At 38.6% G+C, this 24633-nt stretch overlaps 1 protein-coding gene across 3 annotated transcripts; it reads right to left on the bottom strand.

Moving 5' to 3' along the window:
- Positions 1–1499: 1499 nt before the first annotated feature.
- On the bottom strand, positions 1500–7847 carry LOC107797373 (putative magnesium transporter NIPA4). Of its 3 annotated transcripts, none has more exons than XM_016620255.2 (10): positions 7313–7847; positions 6305–6361; positions 4356–4446; positions 4121–4281; positions 3903–4030; positions 3655–3792; positions 2591–2683; positions 2086–2191; positions 1886–1993; positions 1500–1771 (listed from the first exon to the last, which is right to left on the bottom strand). In XM_016620255.2, the coding sequence occupies exons 1-9, from the start codon at positions 7467–7469 to the stop codon at positions 1887–1889; spliced, it is 1038 nt and encodes a 345-aa protein (XP_016475741.1). In that variant the 5' UTR covers positions 7470–7847; the 3' UTR covers positions 1500–1771; position 1886. The 3 variants fall into 3 exon arrangements, with proteins under 3 accessions (XP_016475741.1, XP_075089877.1, XP_016475742.1); XM_016620256.2 differs by having other exon boundaries at positions 1603–1802; XM_075233776.1 differs by having other exon boundaries at positions 1500–1993.
- Between the last annotated feature and the right edge of the window lie 16786 nt (positions 7848–24633).

The raw sequence follows: 24633 nt of genomic DNA, 5'->3' as shown, positions 1-24633 counted from the left end.
TTCAATTTATTTATTTTTTTCTCAATTTATATGAAGGCCTTTGAGGTGTGATAGTTAAATTTTACTTTTAATACAACTTTGTTGATTTATAATTATAGTAACATTTCACATATTAATTTTCAAGTTATTGTGGTTGTTGTTATGGAATTTATTTTCACTTTTCCTTCATCTCTTCTAATGGATGAATTAATAGAATCTTTACTAATACGAACAAAATGCTTTAAAATTTTTGACTAAATAGCTTTTGTAATTTGTTGTTAGTATCTCCCTTCTGCACATGTTTTGGAAGTAATAGAATTGGTATATCGAGTGTCAGTTTTTGAATTGAAGATTGGGATGTGTATCGCATCCTAATGGGAAACTTTTGGCTTAAATTTTTTATTATACTCAATTATATGGAAAGATTTGCTTTTTTGTTTTACTGTATGTCTGTTGCTATTGAATATTCCTTTTCTTTATAAAATTATACTTTTTCATAATATAATCGATGAAAAGACTAGGTATTTGACATTTGAGGATAGAAAATCTAAAATCTGACCGAGTAATTTCTCATGTTAGCCCTCATTTTTCTCACCCGAAATAAAATGAGATTGACAATGTTGTAGTTAAATTATGGTGCTCAGTACTCACTTTGAATGCTTGATTCTAAATTTAAATGGCTATTGTTTAGCTTATGTATATTTATAATTAATAAGCAAAAATAAAAATAAGACAAATTGAAATTGAAAAACAATTGCGGGGCAGGTGGACACAATGTGGTGTGGGGCGAGACGGGGCGAGTTGAAATTTTGCGGGTTAAGATAGAACCCGCACCGTCCCGCTTGCCATCCCTACGCACATTCTCTCCTTCTTTTCTTATTTTTCAAATATGTTTTGTTATTAGTTATCATTTTATGTATAATATTGTAATTACCATATTTCTAATAAGTTTTGAACTGTTTGTATATATTATAGATATTTTTAATAGATTCTTTCTTATATGTTTACACATAGTGTGCTCACTTTTTTTTGTTATATTACATAGTATACTTACTTTTTGTTATGTCTCAGATCACTATATATTTTCGTTTTGGAAACATGAATATTTTAATATTTTTAAATTGCAAAAGAGGCATCTTAAATACTCACTCTGTTTCCTTAAGCTGAAATGATCCTTTACTTTCAGTACATTATTTCTTTCTATCTCTTTGGTATTTGAGAAATAAAAGAGTTTTATATCATTAACTATGGTCAACTAATATAATCGGGTTAAATCCTGTGTGTTAAGTTTTTTCTCCTTCTCCCACAATGTCAGTGGCATGGAAATCCATAAACAATCAAGGAACAAGGCCAAACAATTATTTGATCATTGACTATGTCCCAGACCAGCGCTCGTATATCCTACATCTATGAGATGCATAGGACTAGTTTTGCCTGCTCTATTACAAAGTGAGAACCAATTCCGTTAATACAAATGCCAAACTAGCTTAGTTTGATACGTGTGAATGGACGATGGGTCGTACCAAAACCAAACAGATCTGGTTCTTGTTGATTAATCAAATATACTCATAATTTTTACAGGTATGTCACAATAGTTCTCGTGGAACCAAATCTGCTAGGAAATTCATTGGGAACTGACCATGTGTGATTAACTACAGGCTTTGCAATTACATGAACAAATTTCTGGTATTTCCATGGTTCCAAGACAGTGTGAAAAGGCTCTTCCTTCATTTCCCTCGCTGAATATGACAAAACAGTGCCCCAGTAGTATACAATCTGAGTGTGGTCTCTTCTGAGAAATAAAAGTTACGAGAATGGTGCAGCTGAATTTGGGTGGTTAAAACAGTTGGACATGTTGGTGAAGTGGGGAATAAATAGGAAAGGAAGGAAAAGGAAAGAATCATACATTATGGTAATCTCAAGGAATCTTGCCGCCTCAAGGGGATACCCTCTTGTCCAAAACCATTCTCCTCGTCACCGTGCTTGGGAAGTCGCACAGGCAGCATGGCAGGACCTGCATTTGATTCCATTAAAACATGCTTTGAGAAATTGGTCACCCTATGACAATGCCAGCTTAAATACCACAAGAAAAGCCGCAGAACATACCATCAACCATGTCTTTGGTTTTGTGAAGAAGAAAAGTCCCAGAAAGAATTGTCACAAATCCACACATTTCTGTTACAATTTGTGTTGGATTTTGCCTATCCCAGTCCTGTTCACTCAAACACAACGAGAAGAATAAGATATAATGAATACCATGAAAATAAATAAATATGGATGCTCAAAAAGCTTCACATTGTCCTAAAGCATTAGAACAAATTGCCTTCAAAGATTCAACCACACAAGACCTCAAAATGTTATTAGATGGCCTAATAGTTGGATATGCCTAACTTCATGCATGTCCATGTTTATAGTGTTCAAAAGGACTGATTGAATAAAATCATATTTGATCACCCCCTAGATTGGGCTGAACAGAGAAACTATATAATGAAACAACCAGGGCTTTAGCAAACTTGATGTTTCACCGAGTTCAGTTCCAGCACAATTTATAGTTATTATTCACAAAGCAAAACTGAAAACTAAAATGTCTAAGATGAGGTGAAGTTATTACCTTGAACATAATTACACTGGCTAAAATGGTCAAAGAGGTAAACATGACATAGTATATAGGAGAGACAACTGCTGTATTGAATGTGTCCAGGGCCTGCATTGAAGATTCATCAAAGAGAGCGTGAGGGACAGATAAAATAATGACTAAAAGCACGAAACAAAAAAGTTCACTTTTGCCTTTCCTTCGGAGGGTGGATCCTTAGATACGTACAAACATGGTTGAACTTCATCAAATAAGCCAAGCTTAAACCTTACTGAGCTCTGTTCAAGTTGATCCCAACCCAGTTAAATATGGGAATTTAAGCCTAAAAGTAAATTCTCCTGTACTAATAAAGGTCTCCTCCTCGTATTGTTTCTCTGCTTTTCCAACTTGTTCATTTTCCTTTCTTTTTCTTTTTTGGTTCCAACTTATTGTACATCGCGCTTTTTATGATTTGACTTTAATATTGCACAAAATAACAACCAATTTGCCGCTTTTTCCTATGATTTTTTAAATATAAAATGTTAATTTCAGAAAACGGCAGAAGTTTGAGTCTTCAGTCCACGTTCTGTCCTAATAGTAGATTCCAAATCCAAGGTATCTGTGAGATGAGCCTAAGCTGTCTTATCTGTAGATCCTGGGCAACAATACACTCCCAGGCCAGATGAAGTTAGCCCTAAGCTTTACTTAAGAATAATGTCGACTGTGTCATGAAATCAGATAGGGTTTCTATAATATGTTCATTATATAGAACGGAGATTATAATTCCCTTTACAAAACAGAAGCAGCTTTGCATTCTCCTAATTGTTTATTTTCACTTCTACGATGAACCTGAGTTAAATGTATGCTTAATCATGCCGCATCTTCCGACAGGAGACTACGTTGCAAGAGCAAGTCTAGGCTGGCATATCTTAGCAACATATGCACAAACCTTTTTCACTGATTAGTAGCAAGATATGCACAAATTTTATCACGCAAACTGCAGATATATTGGAGAAACTTAGAGCACAAATTCATTAAGCAGATTGCAGTTATGTGGGAAGAACATAGGAAGGAAATAAGGAGATAAGGGAGGAGTTAATCACCTTATTTAAATAATTCATTTGGGTAAGAATGCACACAATGACAATCAAAGTAAAAGCCCAAGTCTGTGGATATATTAGCTGATTTGTTCCTGATAATGTCAGCTTCAAAGCAATTCCAAGTGCTTTGACACTCATAACCTGTTACAGTAAAGCGGAAATCTCAATAAGAAAAATACATGTGAGAAATTGGAGAAACGCAAATACACAATTATTTGGAAGAACCAAATCAGATATGAACAGTTACATACCGATAAAGAACCCATTAGTGAACACACTCCGATATAAAACATAATGTGTGTCTGCCCATACTGTGGAAGATAGTGGAATATAAGAATTAGGACAGTTATTATCACCACCACTGCGTAGAGGAGAAAAGCTGCAGGAGAGTTGAAAAGATGTTGAGCTCGAGAGATCAGGTAGAAAAAGGAGAAACAAGAAACAACAACAATATGAACCAAGAAACTACCTGGTTCAGTAGCAAGATCCCACACTTCCGTCACAGATAGAATCTCACGTTCTTGTGGAGCATGCAACACTATCGTGGTGGACCCAACAACACATAAAGCACAACCTAAAATTCCAAATGTGTGTAGCTTCTCTCTCAAAATAATGTGTGCGAGCACAGCACTGTGGTTCAAATACAAATTAATCATTAATCAACTCATAAGTTAGATCTGGATGAGTTACAACGTATACTATACCTGATTATAATACTGAGTGCACCAAGAGGAGTGACTAAAATAGCAGGGGCAAATGCATAAGCTGCAAAATTAGCTACCTCCCCAACAATCACTGTTGCAATAGCAGCAAGCAGTCAGAGTTCTATCTTCAAGAATCAGACCCCAGCAAAATAATCAAATCCAGACACACTTGCCAGAAAACAAAATAATCAGATCCAAATACAATGAAAAAGAGAAAGAAATGGTTGAACAATTAAAATAGGAAGAATATTTGCAAAGCCAGTTTGGAGACAGTATACATCCTTTCTCCACGAAATGTCTCAAGAAATAAAGTCAAACACAGTAGTTTATCTTCAGTCTCAAACCTGTATAGATACTTCGCTATAAGTACAGGTCTAGAATTTTCACAGATCCTGCATAAAAGACATACTCTCCAAAAATAAGTACTAACAGCATCTTCATTCGGAACCCAATTCTCCTTTTAACTACTATTATACCAAATAATGGCAACTTCACCATTTATTTTTAACAGAAACTTTACCTTTAACGGTTCTATGTTTGTAGTAAGAGAACACAAGAGAAATGGTAGGATAAGAACACCAAGGGCCACCAGATTTTGGTCAAATAAACTTCAATTCATGTCAACGAAACCATTAATATCTGGAAAAGCAGTTAAATTCCAAGTCCATGCCAATCTTGTCAACATTAACAGAAAAGACAATCATGCGGTATCAACATGATGGTTGGGGAAGGAAGAATTTTCATCAGTTTAATGGAGAAGAAGGAATCAACAGAATTTTTTTGATCAAGTAAGTAGATGCATTAAATGGCATCAAAAAGATGCAAGAGCTTTAAGATTACAAAAGATATTTGATTAGCTCCAGTACAGTTAGTCAGTTACCCTATTGATCAATGTTATCTACAAGGTCAGTCAGATGGGTTGCTTTAATGCCTCATCTGGCGACAGCCTTTCTCCAACGTTTCCCCTACAGGCCGTGCCGCCCTTCTGCCAAGTGCCACCTCACTGTCCTTCTTCTTATTCTCTGCAGGGAGCCTTCCATCCAAAAGTAATATCGTCATTCCCCCTCTCATCACTTCTTATTCGGAAAGGAAGAAAACATGGAGCAGACTGGAACAGGATAATTCCACCCTGATCATCCGAGAAGGAAGAATATTTATAATAAGCAAATTGAAGGTCTTAGACAGGACATCTTATGATCGATCTTGCTAAACTCTTAACAGATTAACTTCCTGCCCTCCCACCATAATTTCATCAAGAAAAAGTTACAACCAGGATATAAGAAAGATGAGGATCCCCCTCTGGCTTGAACAAGTAAAGCAATTCAGAAGATGAGCATTAAGGAGGAGCTTGTTAGAGACAGGCTGGTTGGTGGACTTAAATAGTTAGCACCAAATGATGTTTTCATGAAATTATTCTTTCTAAACCTAAAACTTTGTAGCATGAATACCAGATAACTCAGAGAGCGGACATATACATAACAAGATACAGTTTCAGATTTAGACAGCTGCATGTCATTCAAAGAAAGAGACTTTATAGTTTACCTTAATGCTCGATATAATGTTCAATAAATTATCTTTTTTTAAGTTCTTGTTTTTTTTCTTTGATGAAGCTGATATATATTTTCCAATTTTATTTTATTTATTAGGGAAAAGAAGAAGAGCCAAAAACAAATAGAACCAAAAGCTTCTTACAAGGGGAGAGGCTTAATCACATCATGCATATTACAAGAACATGCAGGATGATCTAATGGAGCAAGAAATAGTTATATTTTAATCAAATAACGCATAAAACTTGTTCTTTTTCATAGAGCATGTACATTAACAGTGAAAACTATGCAACATACTGCATATAAGCCAGAAAAAAAAGAGGGGGGGGTTGTTCGAATTTCTTTAATTTAACAGGGGGTAAAAAAGTGAAGCCAATAACTGTATTGTAGTATATAACTCACTTGTTATCATGCCGACCCACCAAAGAGGCTCATATAGGTATGAATATCCTCCAACTCCTGCAAAATAAATTATGTTAAGTCATAGAAAAAGTGTATTACCAAACGTTGACTTAAAAGAAAAGCATTATAAACCATGTAGGAGATGAAAAGACACTTGGTAAAGTATAAGAATCCTAAAAGCTAATGTGAATGTAGATGAAAGATCAAATATATCATGTGTCAAAATTTTCTAACTATAAGTTCCCAGATTGAGCATTGGGCATGCTGCCCTGAAGTGGTTGATTAGTTGCTCTATGTAATGAACTACTCCCTCTGTCCCAATTTGTGTGGCACCATTTGATTAAGTATGGAGTTTAAAAAAGAAAGGAAGACTTTTGAAATTTGTGGTCTAAAACAAGCCTTAAATATTTGTGTGGCTACAAATCATTTCATTAAAGGTAAAAGGAGTTCTAATGTTCAACTGTCTCTAAATACAGAAATGTCACATTCTTTTTGGGACAAACTAAAAATCAAAGTGCCCCATAAATTGGGACGGTGGGAGTACCTTCCAAACAAATGTTTAAGGTTAAAATTTTGGAAATCAAGCAACTATAGTACTTTGGAACAACAAATGCAAATAGGGTTGGCAATCATTTATAGATGGATTTGTTGGTTGACTATTTGAGGCTACACTACATTTACCAATCCACAACACGCCAATTTCAAGTCCAAATACCACTTGAAACAGCAATAATTATTCTAACATTTCATATTCAATGGATTCAACCAAGTCCAAATAGCATCGAAAGGACAATGAGTATCATGGCCAAGTAATATCAAGAGCAGGGACAGTTAACCGAAGAGGTCAACATCATCTCCACATTCAAGTTGGAAAAGGCTATTATTAAGAAGAAGTCCTCAATTATTCACTAAAGCAAAGAAATTCACAAGTACACGCAAACTAAATCAATTATATATGAATCTTCTATATCTATTTCAAAATTGAAAAGGGAGTGTAAATGTTAGTACCAGCTCTGACACCAGAAGCACCAGCTTTCTTTAACCCCTTTTTCTTAACAATGAAGCTAGCACCGATGAATACGCTTGATGACAAAGCAAGAACCAACCCCTTGATGTTATCGGATGACATGCCCCTGTACACATCTTTCCAGCTTTGTGTATCCATCAAAAAATTTCCTAAACCCAATTCGTCACTCTTTCATATGTACACAAGTTCTAACATACACTTAATAAATACTCAATCTCAGCTAAAAGCTGCTGCTCAACTGGGAAATTGAATCAAGAATTTTAGTGGGATTGAAGATCTGGGTAAAGAGCGAAGTAGATAGGCAGTAGGTGTGAAGGGTGTTTTCTTAATAGATCGGGGGTGAGAAGAAAGAAGAAAGAAGAAAGAGGAGTGGGATATAGGAGAAAATGGTTTTACCAAAATTGTGACACACCTATGACTCCGGTTGATGAAGAGTACAACACTCTTTCCTCTAAATATCAGGGGGGGCTGTTCTTTTTGTTATCTGCTTTCTTTTATCTTTTTCTTTTTCGATTTTTCGTAAGTAATCAAAACTGCTTTTCTTTGCGTGGTTAATAAGGGAGCTTAGAAAATCTGATAGTAACAGTAGTAAACTCGTGACGTGACCCTATAATTTGTATATTGACCTTTTAGTAAGTACCGCAATCTGACAGAATATTAATATATTATTTTTTAATAAATATTGATCGTTATTTTATTTTTTAATACAGTGTGTAGAAATATAACAAAATCTATATAAAATCAAAGGATACACATCTTACAATAATCAAATAAATTATTTATTCCTTATTCATTCTTTATTAATTAGCAAGTACTATACATTTACTATTATGTATTAACTTGTTAATTGGCTTAATATTTTGATAATATTTTTCTTTTACTATAACATTGATATATGTTTTCTTACTCTTGGAATAATTTTATTTTTCTTAAACTTGTGTTACACTATTCAAAATTCTTCAATTGTCTAAATTTACTAATAATTTTCATGAAGGTGAAAGAGAACCGACTTTATGTTCCTAAAGGAGGAGATCTTCGAAGGACTCTTCCGATGGTGCCATGATACTTTGTAGGCCGGCCACCCAGGGGAAGAACGCACCAGGGCATTGTTGCGTCGTGATTATTATTGGCCTCAAATGGCAGATGATGTTGCTCAGTATGCGAAAACTTGCCCAGTATACCAGAAAGACAAGTCTGACCGCTTGACACAAGCGGGACTTTTGGAGCCATTGCCTGTTCCAAAGAGACCTTGGGAAAAGCGTGTCATTGGATTTCATCACCAGATTGCCTAAAGTCGGAGATCTTACAACTATCTTGTTTGTGGTAGATCAGTTTTCAAAATACGCTATATTTATAGCAGACCCAAAATATATATCAACAGAAGATACAACTCAATTCTTCTTCTCTCATATTGTCAAATATCGGGGCCTTTCTAAAGACATCGTTGGTGATTGCGACTCTCGCTTCATTAGCAACTTTTGGACTCAACTCTTTAAGTGCCTCGGGTTCAAGTTGAGCCACAATTCAAGTTTTCATCCGCAATCTAATGGCCAGACGGAGCGGTTCAATGGCATGCTAGAGGAATACCTCCGTCGTTTTGTTACCGGACCGCAGAAGAATTAGGTGAAGCTTCTGGATGCTGCTCAATTGTGTTTCAATTCACAAAAAAGCTCTAGCACAAACAAAAGTGCTTTTCAAATTGTTACCGGACAGCAGCCGCTATTCCACAACATGTCAAAATCTCCTCGAGTCGCTAGCTTCTCGAAAGAGTGGCAGTAAAATTTGGAGACAGTGCAAAGCTATCTTGTGAAAGCCCAAAAGCGGATGAAAAGGCATGCTAATCAAAATCGTTACTTTGTTGAATACCAAGTGGGAGATAAAGTGATGGTGAAAATTCCAAAGCGATACTTGTTTACAGGAGTCTATGACCCTCGCCTATTGCAAAAATACATTAGACCATTGTCCATTGAGAAGCGCATTGGGAAAGTTGCATAACGGTGGATACTCCAACCTGATGGAAGATTCATCCAGTCTTCCATGTCAGCCTTCTGAAATATTTTCGGGTTGACATGGAAGATCCTTTGCGGAGCCAACTCGTAATACCCAGTATTCGAGGCCCCAATTCAACCGAAAAAAGGCGTGCATAAGCTATTCTCAATGATCGAGTGATTCACTCTTCAAGGAAAGATCACCAAGAGTTCTTGGTGAAATGGCAAGGCTATGATACAGAGGAGAATATTTGAGAGAGGGGAACAAACCTCAAAGCCTACAAGAGCTTGATTGATGATTATCTTGAAAGTAAGACTTCGAGAATGTCGCCAACTCAGGTGGGGGAGAATGCCATGGGGCGGCTTTCTAGCCATGCCTTATAACCCCTTGAACATGCCCCATGGCGTCCTGGCAAGCCTCCCAACGCCTAGCGCCATGGATGGCCCCGTGGTCTTGGATGCTCCAAATGATAAGTGTGTATGTGCCTTTGTCGCCCCACCAATAGCCCTCACCAGCGCCCAACTGCAGGCAGATGCCAACAACGCCCCTCAGTAGGTTGCGCCCCAGCGCGCACCCGTTGTCAGCGCAATTGACCCATGCCCTACGGCCAGCACCGCGCGTGCAGACCCTGATGCTAAAGACAATGTTGCTGCCAACAAACTTGTTTTTACCTTGTAGGAATCTAAGTCCCCTTTGTTATAAATATAGAGTAGTTTTACTTCTTGTATTTTCATTATGATTCTCTAGCTTATTTATATCATGTCCTGTAACTTTGATTTATTTTTTTTAAGCATTATTAGGGTGATCAAGTAGTCAAACTTTCAAGTAAGCAAATAATTCTTTGTACTAGTGTCTCTCCCCCTCGACACCGTGTTGCCTTTCTGTAATAGCTTTCATTATTGCAATCAAACTTTCTTTCATTCTTATTCTCTTTTCTGTTCTCTCAATTTCTCTTGACATCGGTTTTTCTGTACGGCATTGACAGTCTCATCTAGCATACGAAGGGGACCCCAGTTGACAGATAGTAGCCGCACGGACATCAGTTGCTTAGCCATACGTTGCCCTTCCAAGACATCTCAGTAAGGTGCCGCGTAACAGAGTTGATGTTTTTGTCCTTAGTACTATAGGGTCATTGCTTCTCTCGGATGTGGTATAGAATTGTAAAATAGATCCGGTCTGTGCTGATATTTCCATTGTCTTGTGTCGTGATATTGTTACCATTATTATCTCATTGGATTGGTGATGCTATTTTCGTGTTGTCCAACCGTTCTTAGTGTTCCTTTGATATTGACAGACCTGTTTCCAGTATAAGCCCTTATTGTTGGTCTTGTATATTTTGGCGCAACATATGTATTACATCTCATTCGGGAACTCCTTGTTCTTGGCTTTTCTATAGTATTACTCTCTCGTCTCGCAAGTTCATGGGTATATGTAATGTCAAGAAAATATTAGATGTCTAATGTGTCATGACCCAAAGTCCACCATAAGTCGTGATGGCGTCCAACACTACTGTAAAGCAAGCCAACGATGAAATCAATATGCTAATAGATAATCTAAAATACCCCTCTAAATAAATAGCTGAAATAGTTCATTTTCACAGAAAAATACTAATGTTTTTACTTTTAAATGTTCGGACGTGGTCAAAATATAAACCAGGATATCATAACAGATTACAACCAAGAATAGAATCTAAATCCCTAAAATCCAATGTCACAAGTGAGCATCTACTAGGAAGTATCATACTAATACAACATCTGTCTGGAATATAAAATAGACAGGATATAGTAAATGAATAAGGCGAGGACCCCGTATACTGCGGATCGTAACATGGAATGCAACTCAAAATCTCATCAACAGTTATGCCTATGCGCCAAGATGACTACCCAAATGTACTTGTCTCACTACCTGCACAATTAGTGCAGAATTATAGTATGAGTACGTAAATAAACACTACCCAGTAAGTATCAAGCCTAACCTCGAAGAAGTAGTGATGACGGGTCGACATCAACACTTATTAGTGGTCCAATAAATTAAGTACAATAAAAGTAAACATGTATGAAGCATAGAAAGTAAAAGCAGTGAATCAGATGTATGTGTATAACATGATCCTCGACAGAAGAGAAAATACTAAGTCCTCAAAATCGGATACTACCTCGCATGGGCTAGAGAAGGATCAATATAGAATTAAATATCACATCTCAAGTCAGAAGGACTCGTAGGTACCTGACTCCTTATCGAATATCACACACGATTATGCCGAAGTGAACATCCCGATCCCATAAGAATGGTGGTACAACATCCTGCCGTAGCATACGGCCCGATCCCATAAGAATATGTTACATCGTACCGCCGAGACGAATGATTAGATCTCATAAGAATATGTTACATAAACCGTCGAGGCGAACAACCCGATCCCATAAGAATATGTTACATCATAACGCCGAGGTGAACGATCTGATCCCATAAGAATATGAAACTTTGACGGGTCATGGCCTCACTCACGAATATACATATGAGTTATGAAATTTAAGAAAACGTTCAAACGAATACGCATAACGCAGAAGAAATCCATAAAGTAAAATTTTCATTACTAATCAAGTAGCTCGTCAAGTATCTAAAATAACAAGTCCAATGCTTTACGCAAGTCTAGCCTCAGGCTAAAATATAAATTAAGGCATTTAAACAGGCAGTGATAACTCAACTAAAATAGTAAAATCATAGTGTGAGTCTAAGTCTACCCGGACATAATCAAGAATCTAGCATACGCACGTACATTCATCACCTCATACATGTGAAGCCCCCATAACACGTAGCACATAAGGAATATAGCATCCTACGAGGTAAATTTTTCCTTACAAGGTTAGACAAGAGACTTACCTCGCTCTGAAATCTGATAACCAGCTCCAACCCCTCTCTAACACCTCCAACCATTGTCAAACGATCCAAAAGTAGTCAAAGAACAAGCAAACCAATCAAAATATGCTCGAAGACTCGAAATTTAACAATTAGAAGAAATTTTCAACTCCACACAAAAAGTCAACAAAGTCAACCCATGGGCCTACGCGCCCGGATTCCAAATATTCTCGAAGATAAATATTACCCATAGCACCACAAACTCAAATATATAATTTATTCCCAATTTCATGACCAATTTCATGGTCAAAACTCAAAATACCATTTCTTGTTTTTTTCTTCAAGAATTCCACAATTTCTACCAATTTACATATTTAAGTCCATACATAATCCATGTATTTAACGCACAACAAGTGGGAATCATTTATCTTATGATAGATGATGAAAATGGCTCCTCCAAATCGCCCAAATTCGCCTCGATCTCTTATCTTATGATAGCAAGAGATAAATGAGTTGACATGAGCAAATTCTCGATTTGCAAACATATATTTTGCCCAGGTCTTTCCTCTTGGCGATCGCGGAAACACCCTCGTGATCACAAAGGTCAAACAGCCTCACCCGGGAAATCCTTCTACGCGAACGCGAGGTCCCACTCGCGATCGCGACACTCAGCCTTACAAGCCTACGCGAACGCGAGTCCAGCTCCGCGAACGCGAATGCCAAGCCTCTAGCCTTAGAAATTCACCTTCTGCGATCGCGAAGACCATAATGTGATCGCGATGAGCACCCTCACCAAACCAGGCAAGCCCCATTAACCCATCGTGTTCATGACCCTCACCACGCGAACGCTAAGCACACATAGATCAAGCATCGCGATCGCAAAGAACAAATTCTTCTCAGCTCCATGCGACACTCCGCGATCGCGAGTCCTTCTCCATGATCGCGATGCACACCCCTGCCACCAGAAACCAACAACTTCAAATCAAAGGGAATTGGTCTGAAACAATCCCTAAACACACCCGAGAGGGGCCCCGTCCAACCATGCCAACAAGTCCAAATACCTCATCCAAACTTGTCCAAAGTCTCGAAACGCCATGAATTAACATTAAAACCACGAATCGATGATCAAAATCCTTCTTTTAACTTTCAAACCATCAAACCTCGTCGAACGCGCCCAAATCACACTTAGACATTCCGGATCACGACCAAACTGCACATATAATTTCCAATCAACTATATGAACCTATACATGGTCCCGGAATACCACCCAAAGTCCGATAACACCAAGGTCCACTCTAAGTCAAACTCAACAAATTTCAAAAGCTTTAAAATATAAACTTCCGATAATAAGCACTGAAACGCTCCTAGACCATCCGATACTCAACCCGAACTTACGCCCAAGTTCAAAATCACCTTACGAACCTATAGGAACCTTCAAAGTCATTTACTTAAAAGTCAAACCTTGGTCAAATATCCCAACTTAAAGCTTACAAATTGTGAATTATTCTTCCAAATCAACTCCGAACTTCTCGAAAATCAAAATCGACAATACGTGCAAGTCATAATACATAAAGTGAGATACTCAAGGTCCCAGACCGCCGAACAACATGCTAGAGATCAAAACGACTGGTTAGGTCGTTATATAATGTCTAAAGCTTTTAATTTCTATTTTCCAGGTCTTGATATACATGATCATCTCTTCTTCAGACATCCTGAAAAACTAATGTATTAGCTTCTCTTGGTTCAGTGCGCTTCTTTGTCCGACTATCTTTTTCGACAACATTAAGATAAGGGAAAGATAGCCTAGTAGTGAGGACCCGCCACCTCCATTAATAAGATCAGGGGATCGAATCACCTAAGGATCAAAGTGGCAAAAAGACACTCTTAGGTTCCAGGTATGGGGTTGGGTTGGATAGGCTTTTTCATGTCAAAGAAAAAAGGAAAAATATATCGATAGCCCCTTAAAGTTGTCTCCACTTTTTATTTTGATACTCCATCTTAAGTTCGTTCCATTTGAACACTCCAACTACATCTCAAACATGTCATTTGGCACAAAATTGGTAGGTAGCCAAACCCACAAAAGATGTGTGTAATTCACACTTCAAAGTGAAAAATAAGATGAAGACACATGGATTTAAGTTAACCCCACCAGTCATCATCTTCCCCAATGACCCATCGCCGGAAAAATCAATTTCTGACCATTTCTTTTCCAAAATACAGCACCAAATAAATAGAACATAAGGGATAAAGTACCAATAAAATAATTAGCAAATAAAGAGAGCAACAAATGAACATAACAGAACATAATGGCAATAGTTGACAGTAGTAAAATCAGACCCAATGTAAATGAACCAAAAATGGGGCTCAATCATAATAAACAATGAATATAAGCATGAATGTTGCCGAAAAAAACAAAATTCGACCAAACCACAAAGTTGCCGAAAAATAAAATTTCGACCGAATTAAAAAAATGGTGGAGTTTCACCATATGTTTTTAGATATATAATTTGTAAACAACAATGAAAAGAAAAGACGAGGAGAAGAAGACACTGACACATAATGCTGATTGTGATTGCTAAGCATGAACTATCTTTAATTTTTTCACTGTAAGAGCTAACGCAAGTTGGCCCTTACACCACTGTCATCAAAAAAGGAAGAAAAAAAAAGAGCTAGCACAAGAGGCACCTAAAAACCTTTATGTTGTAGCCCAGAATGTAGTTCCATTGAGGTCTATTATTGTGTGACATTCTTGTAGAAGATCCGGTGTCCACTATCTTAAATAATACATTCATTTATTTCTCATTCATGTTACTCAATCACTGTATGTGAGTCTTTTTCTAAGTTGTATCTTTATACTCTTCATTTTTTTTATCTTACATCTTCCGCTCTACAGTGTACACAAAGGAGCTTTTGGTTTATCTGTAACCTAAATACCGAGTTTGCCTCAAAATCTACTGCTTTACTTCGTCAAACGATGCTACTTTCTCTCATATTATCAATTACCAACCACAGAAATGCGTAAGATAACAAAGGTTGGTGGAATAAAAATCTCGACAATATTACAAAAGTTAAAATCATTGTAAATTGACTAAGAGCCATCAAATGAGCCTCCAACCCTTCTAGCATTTTGTTTACCCCTAAAACGGGTAACAATTAAATTTGTACGTAGTTTAAAGGATACATGATTTAATTTAACACGAATGATCTAAGAGCAACAAATAATTAAATTAAAGGAAAACAAGGCGATCAAACAAAATATAATGGAATGATTAAGCCTGACTTTAAGTTTGAATGCTGAAACTAGTTCCGAACGAGTCCTCGAGATGAGATCGGTTGCAACTAAAGAAAAGAAGAGTTGAAGAACACTTTGAATGATAGCTAAAAGACAAAAACAAACTTTATTGCTTTGATATGAGTGCCAACAGTGGTTGAAAAATAAAAAGGTGCTCCCCTTTATATAGTAGAGGAGTTTCAATCCTAGTACAATTCTAAATAAGGTAAAAATCCTTCTCTTCTAGAAAAACATGATCCACAGTTGATATCGGGCGAGATTCACGCCGTAATATCCGGCTGATGGCAGATATTTCGACTCCTCGTTCGTCTATTTAACCGTCTTCCTTATAACCCCGATTCTTTGTTTTGCTGGAGCTCGACTCTTCCCATGTTTGGACATGCTCGATTTTTGGTGCGTCATTCATCCCCCCGGGCTTACCCAAGCCAACGTCGAATCACGTTGCCCTTCGTTTCTTCTTCGGGAAATCGGCAATAACTTTATCCTCGATTTTACAAGTACACAGAGAGTTCCCTCACTTATCGGATAGTAGATTTATAGGAACAACGGGAAGTGACTAATTGACCCTGGTTCCTTCCTTCAGCCATTAGCAAGTTGACGAGCTAAAACATCTCATCAGTCACGTCGCTCTGACTTCGGACACGTGTAAAGCCACTGGTTGACAATCCCCGATAGTTACCGAATGCAAAACGCCATGCATTTATTATTTCTTTCCTATAAAAGCTTTGGTTTCCTTTTTTCACTTTTTTACTTTCCGATTTCGAATCTTCTTGAGTTACCCTCGAATTCTCTATTTGTTCATCAATCTTTCAAATCTTCATACATTGTTCTCCACATCTTCATATTTTCATCTCTTGTCTTAAAACCTTCAAACTTTACCTTTAAATCTTCATAACAGGTCTTCAAATCTTTAAATCAACCTTCAAAACTTCATGTTCCCAAATCAAGATGGCTAAAACCTTAAAATCGGTGCCTCAAATCATTGCTCCTTCAATATCTACCTCGGTCGCAGGCACCGAAGCAACCCTTCCGGTAGTAACTCCGGAACCTCCTCTTACAGAATTTATCCTCGGAGGCTGCTCCATAGATAATGACTTTAAGGTCGAAAAAGCCTCCAAACGTAAGTTTGTTTCCTCTTAATTTACTCCTTTGAATTTACCCCTCTATTCTCATTACTCGTTTTTTCTGATATGCAACTATCGCCCGACTCCCTAATATGGTCCCTTATTTTAGGGAGTGGGATGAGGGCATGTGCAAACAACTCACTTATCCCAAGCGTGAGTGGCGCAAGCTTTCAAAGGCAAGTGGGAGGCTCGTTCTCATGGTGAGTGTCCCTCTTCTTCTGGTTGAATTTCCCTCTAAGTCATTTTCATTTCATCATTATTTTGACTAAGTCTTTTCCTTCCACCGGCTTGCCCAAGCCCATCAAACTCTGGGTAATTTCTGAGGATGTGGCCTCGTCTCCATCTGAAAGACCCTTATCCTCGCTGCAGCCTACAGCCAAATCTGCTACGAAGAAGGGGGGATAAAATGAAGAAGAAGAAAAGATCCCCCAACTCCTTGGACGCTCCTTCCGAGGTCTAGAAGAAGAAAATGATCGTAGTGAGGATTAGTAACAATACCAAGAAAAGTTCCAGTGCCAGGGTTCTGGACCTTGAAGCTCTTTACCGGCTCAGGGACTTCCCCGAGTATGAAGACATGGATTTCGTTGTTCACGAACCGAGCAACGCCGCACAAGAGATGGTAGCCCAGGCGAGGAGTGATCATAAGGCTGAATTCCTCTCAGCTCGGGAGCCCGAGAAGGAACATGTGGCTACCGCTTCTCAAGAAGCCCATTCGGTACCGAGAATAACAGTTCTCGAGGATGATGTCGTCATTCATATCCAAGAGTCTCCGTCCCACTGGAGACCGATTTAAATGAGGCTTGAGCTACTGAAGAAAAGCCAGCGGACACATCCCGGGCCGTGGATGAAGCCCTCTACTCATTTTTCGAGGGTGTGGACACCGGTGTACTAGAGGACTACTCTGGCTTTGGCTACCTGGAGATCCCGAAGAGGGTCGTACAACCGAGGTCAGGTGGGCCGAGTCGAGCTCAAAGCTCGAAAAGTAATTTCCCGCCCCAAGTGTAGGCCCTGACCAGAAGAAGACAGTCATGTTCACAGTCCCGACGGATACTAGCATGTTGTCCGAGCTAGTCGAAGTGGACAACTACCTCTGCTCCTTGGTGACCGAAGAGGACCAAGTTAAAATGAATGAGGTAAACGCACCGAGCCTCTTCTATGAGGCCCAACAGGCGCTGAATAGGGTATGCCTCCTTTCCTTCGTATCTTTATAGAGTTATTTCTGCCTTAGTGGAATTTTAATGATTTTCTCTTTCTTTGTGTCTCAGGCCTCGGTACTTCCCTATGAAAGCTTTCACAGGGACAGCATGGAGGTGAGTCATCTCGAGTTCGAGCTCAAGGAGCAGGTCCGGCAAAAGGACATGTACAAAGCTCTTTGTGAGAAAAAAGATGAAGTCCTTAGGGACTACTCCGTCCTCCAAGCCGAGCTGGAAAAAGCCCAAAAGGAGGCCTCGAAGGCGAAACATGAACACAACCTTCTAGTTGAAAATGTCAGAGTGTTTGAGATCAATAACGAAAGGTTAAACATAGATGCTAACACCGCAACCTCACAGGTCCAAGAGAAGATAACCCTGATCAACCAGCTTAGGTCCGAAGTGGACGAGGTCAAAGCCTCAACTGAGGAATTGAGGGGCAAAATAGATCTCCTGGCCTCGAAGCGGGATGCCACATCTTATGTCTCTTGCCTAATCTTGTAAGAGGAAACATATCCTCGTAGGTATTCTATTTGCTATGTGCTATGTATTATAGGAGCTACGTACATACGAGGTGATAACTGTCCATGTGTATACTAGATTTTTATACGTCTGGATAGACTTAGACTTATACCATGCTTTAACTGTACTAGTTGAATTAATATATCCTGTTTAAATGCTTTAATTTATGATTTAACTTGAGAGTAGACTTGCGTAGTTTACCAAGCTTTGCTATTTTGGAGACATGGCGCTCTACTTGATTAGCTGCGGAAATTATATCTTCTCTTATAGATTTACTCCCGTGCTGTACTTATTTGTCCAGAAATTTCGTGATTTCTTAACCCGTATGTATATTCGTGAGTTGGGATAATGATCCGACGAAAGTTTCACTACTCTTATGGGATCGGGCATTTCCCCTCGGTGGTATTATGAAATATTTTTATGGGAGCGGTCCCTTCGCTTCAGTAGAATTATGAGATACACTTATGGATCTGGTGGTACAACCTTGGCAATATCATGTAACACCATTCTTATGGGATCGGATTGTTCGCCTCGTAAATATTATGATAATATTCTTATGGGAGCGGGTCATTCGCTTCGGCAGTATTATGAGATACACTTATGGATCGGGTCATATGACCTCGACAATATCATGTAACACCATTCTTTTGGGATCGAGCGTTTGCCTCGGCAGTATTGTGAAATGTTTTTATGGGAGCGGGTCATTCACATCGGCAGTATTATAAGATACGCTTATGGATCGGGTTGTACGACCTCGACAATATCATGTAACACCACTCTTATGGGATCAGGTCTTTCCCCTCGGCAGAATCTTGCATAATATTTTGATAGGTAGTCAATGCATATATGATTAGCGTGACTCGAATTTGGATTTTGCGCCTGATATTGATCACATATATTCCATTCGAGACAATATATGGTATTTGATGATTTCGTATTTATTCTTATGTTGAGGATCATGTTATATATATTTTTCTGTCTTGTTGCTAATTTCTATGCTTCATACCTGTCCACTTTTATTGTACTTTGATTATAGGACTACTAGTAAGTGTCGATGTCGACCTCTCGCTACTACTTATTCAAGGTTAGACTAGATACTTACTGGGTACGCGTTGATTTACGTACTCATACTATACTTCTGCACTAATTATGCAGGTACTAAGACATGTACATTTGGTGGCCATACAGGCGCGTAGACACAGCTGCTGAGAAGACCTTGTGGTGAGTTGCTTTCTATGTTATGGTCAACAGCACACGGAGTCCCCATCTTATTCATTTACTGTATTCTGTCTATTTCCTATTCCAGACAGTTGTTGTAGCAGCATTGTATATTCCAGTAGATGCTACACTTGGTTTTGGGGATTTAGACCATTGTTCATGGTTGCATTTCTGTATGACATTTTGTTTTATGTTTTGATCATGTTCAAACCTTGTAAGATGTGGTTAGTATTTTATAATGAAAATGAAACACCACCGCTTATTTATTTTATCACTTGTTTCAAAATGTGTTATGAACTATCGATCAACGTGTTGATTAATTGTTGGCTTGCCTAATGATAACATTGGGCGCCATCACGGCCTGCGGTGGGAATTGGGTCGTGATATTTTGGTATCATAGCACTAGGTTGCTTAGGTCTCATGAGTCATGAGCAAGTCTAGTAGAGTCTTGCTAATCAATATAGAGACGTCTGTACTTATTTTCGAGAGACTACATGACTGTTAGGAGAACTTTCTTTTCTTGATTCCTTATCGTGCGAATCTATTTAAGTTGAAGTTATATCTTGATTTTCTTCCTACTCATTTGTACACGATATCGAGCACTCGATATCAGTTGGGCACCAATGAGATGTGGTTTTGCTACAGATGTGGTGCGGGATATCTTCCTGGCATTATAAGGGAGAAATATTATCGTCTCCTTATGGAGGAGTGTTCAATCATTTTAGCCTAGTATTGGTACTGCCCATGGGTTCAGTGCTATACACAATGTATTGTGATGCTTCGCGTGTCAATTTTCACGCGGTGCTGCTGCAGAATGGTAGGGTGTTAACTTATGTGTCGTGGTAATGAATGATTTAGGAGAAGGATTAATCGGTTCATGATTGAGAGGTTGGCATTTGTTCCAGCGGAGGAGAGGCATTAGGGCTATGAATGTTCAGGCCTTGGCCGTTGGATTTGCGAGATTGGGTATTTCCGAGCTTAGTGGAGTTCTCACTTATGTTGTTGCATAGTCATCCTTGTTTGAATGCATTAAGGCTCGTCAGTATGATGGTCTCCATTTGCTTGTACTTGGAGACACAGTGTTGCAAGGTGGTGCTTAAGTAATGGTCATCGGAGATGATGGTGTATTCCAGCTTTAGGGTCGGATTTGTGTTCCTGGTGTTAATGGTTTGAAGGGGTTGATCCTTATGGAGGCTGATAGTTTGTGGTTTTCTATTCATTAGGATTCTACGAAGATGTATCATGATTTGAGGCAGCATTATGGATAGCGGAGGATGAAAAAGGACATTGTTGGACATATCTCGCGACGGTTGAATTGTCAGTAGGTCATGTATGAGCAGCAGAGACCAAGTGGTTTTCTTTGGAAGTTGGCTATACCGGAGTGGAAGTGGAGTGTGTCATTATGGATTTTGTGGTAGAGTAGCCACATGCTTTGAGAAAGATTGGTATGATTTGGGTCATTGTGGACAAATGACTAAGTCTATGCATTTCATTTGGGATAGTGGCTTCTATACTTAGAAAGTTTGAATGTGGAGAAATGGCTTACTTGAAGTGCAGAGGGAATGTGAATGCTTGATTATCATTTATCGGTGCAATATAGTCTCTAGTTTTAAACTGTTGTTGGACCTTCAGTTGATTTTGATGGAATGAATAGATTCTTATGGCTGGTGGACGAGTGTGGACTCAGAAGGATTAATTAATTACATATAGTGGTTATGCCCATGTCAAGGTCATTGAAGGATATCGATATGGGGTTACACAGGTGGGCTATCTCCTATGAGAAGGTTCAGGGTTGTTTGATTTCTTATAAAGTTCCTATGAAGAGTTTTACCTTCGATCCAGTGGGATGCATGGACTATGATGTGGGTCTTGATCGCTTGAGGGAGATGGCACAACTATCATGAGGTTGAATGTGCATTTGGTGCTGATAATTTAGAATGTGTTATGACTGGTGTAACACGAGCTTATGAGAAATTCATTCGAGTAACAACGTGAGATCATGGTAGCTGAGGATGAGCAGTCATTGTGGGTTCTTAGATTATGTGATCGTATCTTAAAGTCAAGTGGGGGAGCCTACCATCAACGGTTGGGTCACATGGTCATGAGTTTTTGTAGTTTCTGGATTCCGGTACGTTTGTGGATTAGTTATGACTTGAGGAAGAGGACATTAGGGGTAATAAGAGCAAGAAATTTGATGGATATGTGTTATATTTCAACTTATTGATATATAATGGTGGTGGAATGGCTCAAGTTTGATAGTCAATTATGGATGTAGTGTGTAATGAGAAAGGATTCGCTTGTTCTCTTCTTTTGAAGTATTCATGTGCTAACGTAGCACTAGTTATTTGGCTACGTAGTCGGGACTAGGTCAGAGTGGGTGACTCTCGTGAATGGTTCTAGTGGGTTCGAGATCTAAGATGTGGTACCTAAGGATTTAGAGTTGCAGTGGATTGTAAAAGAGACTTGGAGTATTTCCACATCATTATCGGTTTGGCGATGCAGTGTTAGAGAGGTGGAGGAAATAACTTCAGATTCGCAGAAGGTCTCTTCAGAGCAGACATTTCAATTTGAGGTACTATTGGATGCACGAGAGGGAATAAAGTGGCTTAGGGGTCTTAAGGCAATGTGGTTTCGTGTTGGGGTCACCTGGAATAAGTGTTGATTGAGATCCATGGTGTGCTGGGAAAGAGAAGTGTTATCTTGAAGGCAAGTAAGAGGAATCTAAAGAAGTTGGGTCAGTTTAGTAGTGATTTGGATCAACGTCATAATAGAACTGATTCATTCCTTTTGTATGATAGGGCCTTACAAGTGTTTTTATGGCAATACTTTTGGGCTGGCAATCTACGTGACTTGGTTGAATTCGAGGGATTCAATTCTGATGAATTGGTTACGTGCAAACGGATCCCGAAGAGTTTGCGATGATTTTGACCACGACTTGAGGTTGATATATTCTACGGGTATGGAAATCTTTTTGCATGATGTGACCTTCTCCTAAATTGAGTAAATGAAGGGTTTATGGTTGATGGAGTGTTTATTCTACTTGTGATTGAGAATTAATAATATATTCTCGGTATTTTCATATGATAACATGATAGATGCAGTGAGCCGCATGAGATTATGATTAAATGGACAAGGTTACAATTTATTTTCGGAAGGAAGGTCATGAGTTCTACACAGTGTGAGGGATTTCATATGTTTGAGAGAATGCTAGCACTATCTTATATCGCCTGAGAAGGGTGGTTATATAAGACGCATTTTGTATTGATGTGTGGATACTTGGCTAGTACTATATAGGTCGTATGGTTAACAATTGTTGATGTTTAGGTTTTGATACTTGAAACGGAAGATTTTATGACATTTTTTCTCCTGAGGTGATTCTGTGTGCGTGATGTACCAGTCATTTTAGTGGCATAGCTAAAGGTCAGGTATGGAGGATCCTGTATTCTTGAGGTTTAGAGACCACTTGATTATTCACACTCATGTGGTGGCACTGTTTAGTCCTTGTGGCGATATGCAAGTGAGGTGGCTCCTAAGATGTTGATTTGCTTGTTGCATCGCAGTTGTGCTTGTCTTTTATTCTTCGTACCAATCCGTCTCCCCAAGGTTATATTTATGCACTTGGCGTGCTTGTTGTTGATACACGTGTATCTAGTAAGTACGAGCATTTTGGCTCGATGGATATCCCCATGCGGATTATTATGTTTGGATTGTGTTGCACTCTGCAACAATATTATGTTTGAATCGAATTGCACGCTGCAATGGTATTATGTGTGAATCGGGTTACATGCTGCAACAATGAGATATTGGATACGATTCTTTGTACTTATATCGTGTGTTTTGCTTCTCCAACAAAACAAAATGCTACAAACATATTTTGTTTTGTTGGTATACCTATTACACGTGTTGGATAGTCCTCGTACTCTGGTTCCCTTTTCATTATTAATCATATTCGAGGTGTTGCTTGTTTGGCGTACGGATCTTATTGTATGAGATTCTAGATGGTATTTGATGTGGTATGTCAATCGAGTAGCTTCTACTGAATGAGACGAGGTTATCGGACCTAGAATTAATGCAATCAGATTTGGATAAGGTATGTTTGGAATAAGGTTGTCATTAGATAGCTCAGAATTTGGTAATGGTTCTTGTTGGGCGAGAAAACCCCATGACTTTGGTTCTGAGGGGTAGTTATGAGTTCTACACGTTTATTTCATTATTATAAGTGTTGCAAAGGCTTGGCACGTGGTTCTACATAATATGAGATATGTTATCGATACCGGGTTCGGTAATGAACAATTATTGCGGGTAGAAGATATGGTTATGGGCATATGAGTTATGAGGCACATCATGTAGCTACATCTTGAGAGTACATTTATGACTTGATATAGGATTGATACAGTGAATACATACAAGTATCAGATCTTATGGGGAATTTCAGATATTAGAATTTGGCTCTAAGGCTTGTGGGTTTAGGTCGAAGGAAGAATCTTTAGCCGGGATCATGTTAATGGACTTATATGGATTGATGTGGCATGGGTGTGTGTATGAGGAGTTTATACAGTTATTCGACGGCTTTTTAACGACTCTTTGCACATTCGAGGATGAACGTATATTTAAGTAGGGGCGAATGTAATGACCCGACCGATCATTTTGAGCTTTAGCATTACGTTCGCTGGTTTGAGACCTTGAATAGCTTCATATGATACCTTATGACTTGCGTGTATGGTTGGTTTCGTGTTCGAAAGGTTCGAAATTGATTTGGAAAAGTGATTCTCAATTTGGAAGCTTTAAATTGGAAGAGTTGACCAAGGTCTTTTGAGTAAGTGACCTCAGATCAGAGTTTTGATTATTCCAACAGATCCAGATGGTGATTTTGAACTTGGTCATATGCCTGAATTTGATTTCTGAGGTTCCTAGGTAATTTTGAGGATAATTGCTGAAAGTTGACACTTTGAAGATGTTGGAATTGGCTAAGTTTGACATAGAGTGGACTTTGGTAGTATTGGATCCCGATTGATATTCTGAGCTATAGGGCAGGTTCATGTTGTCATATTAGACTTGAGTGTAAAATTGGGTTCTATTTCGAGGTGTTTAAGAGTGATTCAGACACTTGAGTT

The sequence above is a fragment of the Nicotiana tabacum genome, chromosome 2 (assembly GCF_000715075.1).
Source record: "Nicotiana tabacum cultivar K326 chromosome 2, ASM71507v2, whole genome shotgun sequence".
Lineage (NCBI taxonomy): Eukaryota > Viridiplantae > Streptophyta > Magnoliopsida > Solanales > Solanaceae > Nicotiana > Nicotiana tabacum.
This window is presented reverse-complemented; position numbering and strand designations above follow the sequence as displayed.